This window comes from Stegodyphus dumicola, chromosome 8 (genome assembly GCF_044657685.1).
Source record: "Stegodyphus dumicola isolate Sdum_Otavi_A_Nest chromosome 8, ASM4465768v1".
In the NCBI taxonomy this organism is placed as follows: domain Eukaryota; kingdom Metazoa; phylum Arthropoda; class Arachnida; order Araneae; family Eresidae; genus Stegodyphus; species Stegodyphus dumicola.
Window position 1 is genome coordinate 101,143,951 of NC_140775.1, and position 13,228 is coordinate 101,157,178.

Here is a 13,228-nt window from a genome sequence, read left to right on the forward strand (position 1 = left end):
CCAAGATTCTTGCTTGTTATCATGTTCCTGACCTACTTGTAAATTTCTGAACAACAGTTCTGAATCACCCTGTATGTCAATTTAAAATATTAGAAAAGTTATACATGACAGTTATTTTGTTTGTTGTTAAATCATTAAATAAAAAAATGTGATTAAGAGATACAGAATTACAGTATTTACAAAACAAATAGTATTTTTTTCTTCTCTTCTTAGCTTGTATCATTTTTTAGTAGTTAATATACAAGTTTTGATTTTTTAATTATTGAAATGGGAAATAGGCAGTGAAATATTATGGAATTCTAAAAGCAAATAGCAACAATATAAAAAGAATGAATATAAAAAGAAGTGCGTGTGTTGCATTTTTAGTCTTATTACCTTATATTTTTAATCTGTTGAAACTAATTACTCAAAAATTAATCATGCAATCATCTGTAATATCTTCATTAAAGAAAATCTCGGATCAGATAAGCAAGTGAATTTTTGGCTTTATATTTTAATCAAGAAAACTTTCCATTTTGCTAATTTTTGAACACACCATGGAGGAAACAACGATACATTCATTCCTTTACACAAAGAATTTCCGTGTTGAATTTTTATACTTTTTTTAACATTTTACTGCACAAAAAATTATTTTGATTGAATTCAACCATATTTATTGTTAATATCGTTTGTTATTCAGGTATAATGCAATATGAACTTTCTAGGGTTAAAATACATTTGCTTAGTCATATTTCATAATTTACATTTGCTTAGTCATTATTGAAGATTGAAGCTATTTTCATTTATGGTGATAATAAAACCACATCTGTTTTTTACATATTACTAGGTCTTTCAAGCCAGCTCGGGTGACACCTATTTACTTAGAAGACCAGAAAATTGACAAAGATAGACTCCGGTAGTCTAGTGCCATAACTGATCCTGATCCTCAAACGATCTCGAAATCTACAAAATGGTGTCCATTTCATGTTTTAGTGTTTGTTCCAGTACAATCGATAAAAACTTATGTGAATAACTGATTGTGTTATTATAAAATAAAGGTGTTTTTTATGAAAACACCTCAAAATTATGTACAGGTAGCAACTTGCTGGGCATTGTTGCTGTGGCCGCATGTGTGTTCATTTGAAAGTGTCCTTGTGTAAGGAAATTCATTTTAATGTCATTTGTAAAATTTTGTATGTATAGCTGATTCTGCATTTTTGCAATTTTTTAAAGTAATATTTGATTACTTTATGTGTAATTTTAGTCATAACTGCACTATCAATATACCTCTAACAAAATTTAGACTTAAACTATATTGCATAGTGCATTTTCTGTTAGTTATAATTTTTGCAGATGCTTCAAAAATGCTAAAAATACAATTCGATTTGGCATGTGGTAACTTTGTGGGGGGGGAAGAAAAAATAAGTAAGAAAACATCTAGTATTTCTCAAGTGGAACAAGAAATACATTTTTCCCTCCATGTTTTTGCTGTTTATGTAAATGTATAAAAATGATTAAATTGACAAAATTCATCGTAAATATTTTACTTTCTAGACATATTTTCGAACTTCTGAAAAATTATCTATTTTAAATTATACTATGTCATTGTTGTTATTATTATATATTACATATATAGTAAGATTACATTCATCACTTTGAATATCTGCACTACCTTGATTAAATAATTTTAAGAAATTTATAAATATAATAAGTATGCATATCATTATCCAAGTCTGATATGTAATTTTTATTATTCAATTCTAAATTAAAAGTCTCAATTTTAATCACATCAAAAATTAAAATATTTGAAACAAGTTGTTTTTAAAATGTATTTCGCTATAAAATTAATGCAAATATTTTTGTTAAATGTATTTTATTTAACTTGCAGTTTGAAGTAATTTCTGTTAAAGATGAAGTGAAATCTGTGTATAAAATATGTAGTGAATTGCTGGAAATACATAATGCTGCTTTTTAAAATTTCATTTTTTTTTTTTTTTTTTTTTTTTTTTTTAACGTGGCGGATATATTTCCTTCCATCGGGTAAAGCTGATCAAATACCTGACTATAAAAGTTCTTCAAATATTATTACTAATGTAGTTTGTTGTACAGAAATAGTGCAATATGAACTTTCTATGGTTAAATTAAGTAGATGCATCACATGTTATGTATAATAAAATGTACTTTTCTAACAAATTAGTCTCTTGAAATTATTTTGTGATTTTCATAATAGATTTTATATATAATTCAGTATTTCACACTAAAATTTCTGCACATCTATTAAATACATATGTCATAGGGGTCTAGCTAAGAAATAATTTTGTTACCCTGAAATAATTTACAAGAAATCGGTTTATCTTCAGGATAATGTGCATAAATTGTGCATCAGTCATAATAAAACAAATTTTTTACATACTTTTTTCAAAGAGCTTGCATAAAATCCTTATTTAGCAAATTCGCTTAAAACTAAATTCCATTTAAACTAAAACTTGACTATCTAGTTATCTTCAAAGTAACATTCATCTATGCATTTGCTCCAACATTCTTAGAAACACTCTTGGTTAAGACTAAATTGTTTTAATATTTATTATTCTACATTACAGGCTAATTTTGAAATTTGATTTCAGACATTTTTAATGTGTATGAAATGCTATTGCATAATTTACCTAGTAGTAAAAATTTTTTTTAAAAAAACTTTTATTTTTAAAATTATACTCAATAAATTGCCATGTTTTCATGTACTTATATTATTATGACATTTCATGTAGTGTCTATAACTTGCTAATATGTATTCTTTTCACTAGTTAAAAAAAAATGATTATCTCAAATTAAAAAATTGCTCACAATAAGTATTTTATTCTATAATTTTAATTAGCCCCTATAATTATTACTCTTTATTTGTTAACAAAAAAAAAAAAAAAAGCCAAAAGATACATAAATGAAATTAATAATGTAAGAGTTTCATGACCAAGAAAATTACACAGTTACTATGAAGTACAAACAAGTATGTTTGCTTCAATTTAGTAATTGATATAAATAATTTGAAATCTTTTTTGATATATTTTAGAAATAATTTCACAAACATACAACAGAGCAGTTTCAATAGAATCATATTATTTAGCAACATTTTAACAAAGTACACAGCTAACAGGACAGCCATATAATATAATTTAAATAAGCTCCATTTCAAAAATTATTTTTCTGCTTTAATATGAAAAATCTCAAACTCTTTTACTTGCTATGATTATTTTTGTGTATTTTCTCTTGTAATTCAGTTTGTCCTTTATTTCTTGGTAGACTGTACAATTATGAAGATACAACAGAAAAATATGAATGCTTTAATCTTTCATCTTTCTTAAAGCTGAAATAATATTCATAAATAGTAATACCTTTACATCACCTTTCCAAACCAATGCCAGTACATTCCATAATGCTGTATTCCTCCGTTTCATTCTGATGGATATTGTATTTGGCCTAAATGTAGGAGAAATACATTACATTAGTCATATTTATCAATAACTGGAGTTTTAATTTATGTATAAATAAGTCATTTTTAAAACAACAACAACAACAAAAAAAAAAAAAAAAAAAAACAACCTAGATATGGCATTATACATGGCTACTGTGTATATTACAGGGACCAAATTTACCACGTTTATACAGGGATGATTTGATACAGAGATACAGTGGTGGGCAAAATTGTGGACACTTTTGGAAATTTTTATGTTTTTGAACTTTGTATGCTTATAGGAAATGCTACGTTTCGCAAAATGCAAACTTGTATATATCATTTTAAAGACAATTTATTACTGAATTCAATACAAAACACAAAATTCAATTATTTGCAATACAAAAAAGTTATACGTACTTTAATATAAATAAAAAACACAGTTATGAACTGGTTTGTAATGTCTAGCTTTCCTGGCCAATCACTGTTCTTGTTCTGAGAACCAATCAAATGTTAGTAACTGCCAGTAGAAGCTGACATCATGTTTACACTTGAAACAATTCATTATTTTGCTTTGTTCTGTAGAAGGAGAACCTGTTTCTTATACACTGTAATTACAAGTAGGAATTTTCGTAAAATTTTTTTTATACTTAGTCAAGAAGCAATGACATCAAATAAAAGAGTAGATTGGACACCTAGAAAGAGATGTAATATTATTGTGTTATGAGAAAATGGTCTTTCCTATGCTGAAATTGCAAGACAGGTGGGTGATTCAGTGACTACATCTGGAGTCCGAAAGTTTTGTTTACGATATCAGGAGACAAATTCAATAAAAAACAAAGAAGGAAAAGGCCGAAAAAGGTGCACCACATCTATTGATGACAGAAGAATAAAAAGACTATGTCTCCACGATAGGAAAACTGTCATCAGCGGCCATCAGAAGTGATCTGAATGATGCTGGTGTTTCTCTCAGTTCAAGAGCAACCAGGAGAAGATTAACAGATGTTGGACTGAGGTAGAATACCACGCAAAAAGCCTTATCTTAATTTTCAGCAACGAAAAAAAAAAAAGACTACAGTGGGCAAAGGAACACATTAATTGGACAGATGATCAGTGGTCACAAGTTATATGGAGTGATGAAACTAAGATATTGTTATTCAGTAGTGATGGGCGAAAATATGTAAGAGGTAGAATAGGAGAACTACATCCTGACTGCATTCAAGCAACTGTGAAGAACCCAGTTAGTGTTATGATTTGGTCATGCATGTCAGCAGATGGTATTGTCTGCTTCATGTCATCAATGGGACACTGAATGCCAGAAAATACACTGACACTATTCTAGAACCAAAACTTCTACCTTCCATCAGAGATCTTTTTCCCAACAATGCTTCGTTTATTTTTCAGCAAGATTCTGCTCCTTGCCACACAGCCGAAATATCGAAAGAGTGGTTTCGTACAAAGAGCATTAAATTTTTGTCGTGGCCAGGAAACAGTCCTGACCTCAATCCTATCGAAAATTTGTGGCACCGTTTAAAAACTCTTGTCCGAATGAGGCACTCATCAAATAAAAGGGAACAAATTGAGGCTATAATTGTTTCCTGGCATCATGTAATAACGAAAGAAGAGCTTAAAACTCTTGTCAGCTCAATGAAACATCAATGTGAAGCTGTAATCAAAAATAAAAGGTACCCTACTAAGTACTGATAACTCACTGCAATCATCACTAATGTACATCGATAACTATATTTTTTGTATTGCAAATAATTGAATTTTGTGTTTTGTATTGAATTCAGTAATAAATTCTCTTTAAAATGAAATATACAAGTTTGCAGTTTGTGAAACGTAACGTTTTCTATAAGCATACAAAGTTTAAAAACATAAAAAATTCCAAAAGTGTCCACAATTTTGGCCACCACTGTATATTTATACAAAGGAAAGTAATAACTCTAATAGTTAATCATACATCCGTCAGAGTTTGTATAGTCCTTAAGAGTCCTTAGAATTTTTGGAATTGATTTTTGGCCCTTAAAAGTCCTTAATTTTGGCCAAAATCAGCAGAAGGTCCTTAATTTTAGTCATCTGAAATTTGTCTGTTTTTACGATTGCCATTTTGAGCGTGAATTAGCATTTTGGAGGAATAGTTTTGGCAATTCACTGACATATATGGTTATCTTTTGAATGGGTCCATGGGTTATAATTTGTTTCTATTTCTAATATAAATGATGGGATACTTGAGTTCCTAAGCAAGAAGCGAAACATAAGCATTTTGAAATTCATTTTTTCTACTAAAGAGGTCTTGAACAACTTTTCACTTTTGGGGATGTGAATTCTTTTATTAAACAGCTCTAAATTTGACAACATTTTGGTGATTTTAAGATCAGTTTGTATAGAAAATTTTTAATTCCGAGATTTGAGAATTTTTCGACGATTTTTTATGTAAATTTCATTAAAATAATGGTAATATATTTAAGTTATGTTTAAAAAATAACATTAAAATAAAATATTTTTTATTTTTCGCTTTCATAAAGTTTCATTTTGGCAACTTATTATATAATATTTTGAATTTGAAAAATAAACAAGGTATCAGGAGAAGATTAACAGATGTTGGACTGAGGTAGAATACCACGCAAAAAGCCTTATCTTAATTTTCAGCAACGAAAAAAAAAAAAGACTACAGTGGGCAAAGGAACACATTAATTGGACAGATGATCAGTGGTCACAAGTTATATGGAGTGATGAAACTAAGATATTGTTATTCGGTAGTGATGGGCGAAAATATGTAAGAGGTAGAATCGGAGAACTACATCCTGACTGCATTCAAGCAACTGTGAAGAACCCAGTTAGTGTTATGATTCGGTCATGCATGTCAGCAGATGGTATTGTCTCCTTCATGTCATCAATAGGGCACTGAATGCCAGAAAATACATTGACACTATTCTAGAACCAAAGCTTCTACCTTCCATCAGATATCTTTTTCCCAACAATGCTTCGTTTATTTTTCAGCAAGATTCTGCTCCTTGCCACACAGCCGAAATATTGAAAGAGTGGTTTCGTACAAAGAGCATTATAATGCAAATAATGCTATAAAGCACAATTTGCGAAACAGCTCTTAGCAAAAGCAAAATTAGCTACGTAATTAATTAAAAATGTGTTCTTTTTAATTCTTAAAAAATGTGTTCTTTTTAATTTCTAATATAAATGATGGGATACTTGAGTTCCTAAGCAAGAAGCGAAACATAAGCATTTTGAAATTCATTTTTTTCTACTAAAGAGGTCTTGAACAACTTTTCACTTTTGGGGATGTGAATTCTTTTATTAAACAGTTCTAAATTTGACAACATTTTGGTGATTTTAAGATCAGTTTGTATAGAAAATTTTTAATTCCGAGATCTGAGAATTTTTCGACGATTTTTTATGTAAATTTCATTAAAATAATGGTAATATATTTAAGTTATGTTTAAAAAATAACATTAAAATAAAATATTTTTTATTTTTCGCTTTCATAAAGTTTCATTTTGGCAACTTATTATATAATATTTTGAATTTGAAAAATAAACAAGGTATAATGCTATAAAGCACAATTTGCAAAACAGCTCTTAGCAAAAGCAAAATTAGCTACGTAATTAATTAAAAATGTGTTCTTTTTAATTTTTTCATAGAGTTTTTCTCATGTAATGTCTCAGAATATTCAAAATTCTCAGAATATGCATCAGTTTTCTTTATAAAATTAACTTTACACTTTTTCCCCTCCTTTTTTTTTTTCCAAAATATTTCTGGCTTTTTGCTGTTACAGAATTGGTAGGGATAATTTTTTTTTAGGATTTTAGACATGGAAAGTTTAGAAAGCAGCTTGGGATTTGAAGGCAAGACTTGTAGACACGATTCTAGAAAATTCGAGAAATCTGTGACAAAATGAAAAGTCTCCTTGGTATCAACACCAAGGATGTATTTTACAGAAAGTTTGCGATTAATTTCTTACTTTTTGGAGAACGTCTGGAAGAACAATGAAAACATAATATTTAATTTTTTTTTTTTTTTTTTTTTTTTTTTTTCTCTGATACTAGAATCTTTTTTTTAACATGTTTATCTTCCCTTTATTTTCTCTACTTTTCACTAGACACAAGCATGGAAATATCCAAAATGCTTCTAATCTTATCACATGGGCAGGTGTTATAGAAAGGGATTTTTTTATTAATAAAGAAATTGAAAACTTACAATTTAAAAGATTCATCTAATATATCTTAATGCATCATACACAGAGCTGGCACTAGGCATTTTCCCACCTGATGCAGTCTCTGTGGATCCTAAATTCTGCTGCCTAGTGCCTTTCTAATTTCTGCTTCCAATGCCTGCTCTAAATTCTAAAAGTTTTGCCATTTCTAGATTTTGTTGTTCAGCATGTCACTTAAATTCTAAAATTTCTGCCACACCAGCTCTGTAATCAGCCTTTACCACGTATATTTCATATTTCTTCTGAATGTTTATATTACTAAAGAAATAAAATTAGCCACTTTTTCTATACATTTTAAATGCATTTAGTGGTTTTTAGAATAACAGAAATCTTTAATTAAATCCAAAAAATCTAAAATGGAAAGGAAATGTGGTGAAGAAAGAAACTGAATACATGAAGAAAATTATTCTTCAAAGATATATGCAGTATTATTATGCAACTTTATCCAATTGTTTATAATTTCAACCTTTACTATAATTTCCCATTTCTATTCCCTCATATGATAGAGCTACTGAGCCAGATTAAATTTAAATTAAATTGTATAATCTTTGACCACTAGTCCACATTTTTAGTTTTGAATTCGACTGTTCTTGTTTAATTTCATCACCGTTAGCTGTAATTGATTTTGTTAACATCAGATCAAGTAAATCATCATAGGTACATTGTGAAAGGGTTGACAAGTTAGGAGATAAAGGACGCAGAAACTAGCAAGAGCATTGGTTTTCATCTTGAGACAAATTTCTAATTGTTAGAAAAGATGCTTAAAGAGAAGGAAATTAATATAAACTAGCCAAAATGTTTGGGAAGGCTTCAAATTAAAATGATGGATAAATATTTTGTTCAATGTTGTTGTTGGCAAAACTACAAAACATAAATGTTATATAGCTTTTAATCTGTAACTATCCTAATATTGTTTAATGTCATAAATTACACGTATTTTAAACTATGAAATTTTATTAGATTTTGATTTTAATAGGGCCTTTTTAACAAATATTGTTAAAAAATAAAATTTAATAGTGGCCATGTAAATCCATAATGACTAAGGTTATCTAACTACCTAATTTAATTATTTAAAATTAACTGCCTACTACCCTTCAAAATTCTCTCTACATATTAAAGCGAGTTATTGCCTTTCATTAATACTCACTGTGTTCACAAGATAAAACACAAAAATGTAAAAATTCAAGTAAAACTTATTCTTTACGTCTAGTGAGACTTAAAATAATGTAAAACAACTTATCACCTCTGGTGCTTTAATGGCTTATTGGAACCTTAAAGTATATTAACTGGGTTACAACACCTGGAACTCTACATGAAGCTACGTCACTAACTGCATTACACAGAGCCTGACTAACTTTCAACACTTGCCAACCGTGTCTACATCAGGCCTTTCAGGTTTGTTCTAATCAGCAGGTCTCTCTCTAGACAAGCAGCAGCAGTGACAACATTTAGTCTTCTGTTATGAATAATGCTGATTATGATCTTACTTCTCATTTTAACCTATGCAGTTTGACATAAAATCTACCTGCTATTTACTAAACCTCTAGACTGACCAAGTATGTGACAAAATCAACATAAAGCTGACTGTTAGTAAATCGTAAATGTCACTTATCTTCTTTCAAATATGTCCAAATATTATAAGTGTAAAATATTAAATGTTACTTGATAAATTGCATAAAGTTTATTTTATTCTCAAACTTATTAACCCCTTAACTGTTGCAGCAAACGTAGAAGATTCATTTCCCAGTTGCACGGTTTTTCACACAGGTACGCGTAGTTATGCAATGTATTAGGAAGAAAATAAGTGCAAGTTTTACTTTCACAAAATAAAGAATAAAAGAAAAAAAATGAATGCACAAAATTTAATGTTTTGAGCAAAAGTATAATAAAAAGATCCCTAAAATGGAGTTTTGATCGATTCATTTTTAGACCAGTAAAGTGTTTTCAGTGTTATACCTTGTGAAATCAGTATGCCTAAAAACACATATATTTCTTCTGAACTGGTTGAATGCCACGATTTTGTTCTTGATTTTTCGTTTGCTAGGTGTTGGTTCATATACTCTACTACAAAACGGTTATGAAACACGAGCAATTCATCAAAAAAGATAAATGGGTTTGAAACATCTGTTATATCTTTCTTTATTCCTGCAACCTACTACAAAAAGTAAACGAAAACGGAAAACACAGAATAATAATAAAAAAAAAATACGTATTACTCAAACAACACCAGCCAATACCGCGCAGTCATTACATTCACCGCTTTCAACACACCCATCTCTCCAATTTCTCCCCACACTTCTCTGAAATAGCATCCTCCTTCGCATACTTTGTCAAGGTCATTGTGGTGTTGCATTCCAAAGCTTTGCAAATAATTTTATAGGTAGCATCACAAAGCAAATGATAGTAGTTTGGAAGGGCGTATATATACGCCTGGGGCAGTTAACACATCGACTGAGCAAGACGTATATATACACCTGTGGCAGTTATAGGGTTAATAATTATGTTAATTCATGTTTAATAACAATGCATACTACTCAGGGATCTATTTTATTTTTAGGATGGTATTAAAAAATTAAATTCAGGCATAGAAAATATTTTTAATTGAATTTATTCAGTTCTTATTTGCTCCTAGGTCCTTAATTTTTTTCATTAATGGTCCTTAAAGGTACTTAATTTCCATGAACAAAAATGTGTACGAACCCTGATCTGTACCAGTGGTACTCTTGTGTGCATTTCTAAAGGCACCACTTTCATGTGAAACACTATTTTATGAGAATTAGTCAGATTGTTAAGATAGGTGAAAAATAACAAGGTTCTGAACTGCTATACAGAATTAAATGAAGAAGAAAACTTTTTATACTAGATAGAGAATTCAAAGAAATCATTTCAAGATTTTAAATAGCTCTCTCTATATATTCTTGCATTTTCTTCTGTATTCAGTCAAAACTTATGAATATAAACTAAATTGGTATCATGATGGCATTTTTAAGGAATAATTGATAGTTAGTTAATAAAGAAATATTTTAGAACTTCATTTCTATTATTACTAAGGAAAACAAAACAGAAATGTTGAAATGTGGTCTTTTTGAGCTTATGCAAGATATTCTAAAATATATGCTGCGGTAAAGCTGCTGGATACCAGTAGTTTGGTCCGGAAAAGAAAACAGAAAGCCTTCCTGTTTCCAAGAGTTGTTTGCGCAAACTCGCAAGCATTCCATGATCAGAAATGTGCCTGTTGGAAAAGCATCTTTGCATGCCTGCTATTATCATTGGCCAGAGCATGCACAATATGCATATCTACTCTCTCCTCATATATACTGATTGATTCCCACTTACTAAACAATTTGCCTCTGAAAATTCTCTGCTTTCATGTGTGCACCAGACAACACCTTCTCACAGACAGACTATACATTATATAGTGAACAACATTTGTTTCGATGCATTCTACCACTCCTTTTATAAATATAATATACACATTTATAAAATTAATTGTCAGGGCACTTTAAGATAAATTTTGATATTAAATGTCAAAAATTAGAATTACTAATTGCCATAATAAAGTAAAAAATGCAGTTTTGTGTTCAATTCTTGCAACATCATTCCCACTGCTTTTTTTTTTTTTTTTTTTTTCTTTTTTCAAAGCCTTTAAATTCATTTAATATGTATTTTTGGAAATTTTTTTAACAATTTATGCTTTATGTAACCTAATTAAAGTTTATGTGTTTCTTTACATACATATTAGCCTTACCTCAGTCATCAGTTCAGCAATGTAGATTGCTGTTTCTGTATGCAATGTAGGTTTACCTATGACTACCTTTGATTGGCCTTTGGCTAAAGCCATAAATATGACTAGCTGAAAAAGAAAAGAATATATAAAGTAATATTTCAGAAAGGCAAAATGTTTTTTATATTACACTTCAGTAAAATAAGATTCTTAAAAGCAAAAATATTTAAAGAATTTATCACTTTAGATGATAGATTAAGGATTTACTCAAATTTACTCTATAAATTCGTTTGAAAAGAGCTTCAGTATTATATAGAAAATAGGTGATTGATTATGAATATTACAGCTGCTAAGCATTTAGAAGAAGAAAGCAAAAATAAAGTTACAACTTCTTGAAAAACATATTTTTTTAAAACTATTATCAAGTGCTTCTTTTTTTTTCTTTTTCTTTTTCTTTTTTTTTTTTAAATACACACACAAAATAAAAATTTATGAAGGCAAAACATAAACATGCAACTTCTTGAAAACATACATTTAAAATAAATTTATAATTAAGTACTACTTTTTAACAGCACACTCGCAATCACCCAAAAAAGAAAAAACCTTTTAATATATTTTAAGCTAAACTAAAAGTTTCTTCAGATCAACTTAAATGGGCTGTTTAACACCCCTTTTCTTTTAGGAAAACATATTTTGAGCATATTTTAGATACAATCCAAACCTTGGAAAGGAAATAGTTAATTTAGTATTACTGAATATATTTTCTTATGTTACGATTTGTACTACTAATGTGAATGATGGCCCACTACCATAGCCAAATAAAAGTTACAGAATACTAGTAGTTTGTCCAAGGTTCAGCAGTCAATCATTAAACAGTTTGGTTATATGAGTTTTCATAAATTACACCGTGTATAATATAAAAACGAACAGTTTTCCCTAGAAATTTCTCCATAAAGATATTCCTCCTTTTTAAATAAAACCTTTGTGCATTAAAAAAAGTTAAATTGTGACCATTCATGGGTCATTTTTTACATTCAAAGTTCAATGGTTTTTATAAGGACAACCCTTTTTTCTTTTTTAAATGTAGAATTTCAGGAGAAAAGAATACTTAGTATACTTATGCAAAATCATGATATCTAAAAAAAATGTTATCATGCATTTCTTATACATAAAGGAATTCTTAGATTTTTTATAAGTACAGAAGTGAGAACTTTCACAGATGGCCCATCCGTCCTGACAGCTGGAATCTGAATTCAGATTCAGCCTTCAAAAGGGGAGGGAGGAAGAAATGCAAAATAATTATGAGTATCTAAATTAATTGCTAGTGACATGCTGGAGGAAACTGCAGCCCTTTTGAAAATAACTGATAGCAGAATTATTCATGAAATAATGAAAAGAGTTTTAAAATATACTGACTATATGTATTTGATTTACCGCATTATGAATACTTTTTCTTTTCTTTTTCATTTTCGAAAAATTTTACATAAGGAGTAGTTTTTTTGTTCAGTTGTAATAAATGACATATTTATGTATTATACACAAAGAATATTATAATATTAATTAATGAAAATGGAACATATTTCAAAATTTTTTAAAACAAGCTGAACTATTTTAACTTTTGGCAGTGAAGTCAGCAGTAATGCCCGTGCATTCAGACATCAGCGGGTTGCCTGAATGTCTATGCCATTTTCTACCTAGAGCTTTCCTCCCATCATGTTAATGCATGGCTCATTCGTTTCTTGAGTTGTTAAATAACAAGCCAATTATTCTTTTGAAGCAGCTTCCCTCTCCTTTGTTTAACATCAATGTTTAGCTACTCATGCTTGCACTTGCAATCCTGTCCTAAGAG

General features: G+C 29.2%; 2 protein-coding genes across 8 annotated transcripts in view; one reads left to right on the plus strand and one right to left on the minus strand.

The window, feature by feature from the left end:
- Positions 1–2,172, plus strand: part of LOC118192690 (protein O-linked-mannose beta-1,2-N-acetylglucosaminyltransferase 1-like) — a 438,475-nt gene extending 436,303 nt beyond the window's left edge. For all 7 annotated transcript variants that reach the window (XM_085822182.1, XM_085822183.1, XM_085822184.1 and 4 more), the window contains one exon: positions 827–2,172. In XM_085822182.1, coding sequence (XP_085678308.1) covers positions 827–899 — 73 coding nt within the window. In that variant the 3' untranslated portion in view covers positions 900–2,172. The remainder of the gene's footprint in view (positions 1–826) is intronic.
- Rtca (RNA 3'-terminal phosphate cyclase) overlaps positions 1,957–13,228 on the minus strand; it is a 53,749-nt gene continuing 42,477 nt past the window's right edge. The window contains exons 10-11 of the mRNA XM_085822188.1: positions 11,404–11,508; positions 1,957–3,450 (exon numbers count right to left, since the gene is read on the minus strand). Of these exons, the coding sequence (XP_085678314.1) occupies positions 3,373–3,450; positions 11,404–11,508 (183 nt within the window). The 3' untranslated portion in view covers positions 1,957–3,372. The remainder of the gene's footprint in view (positions 3,451–11,403; positions 11,509–13,228) is intronic.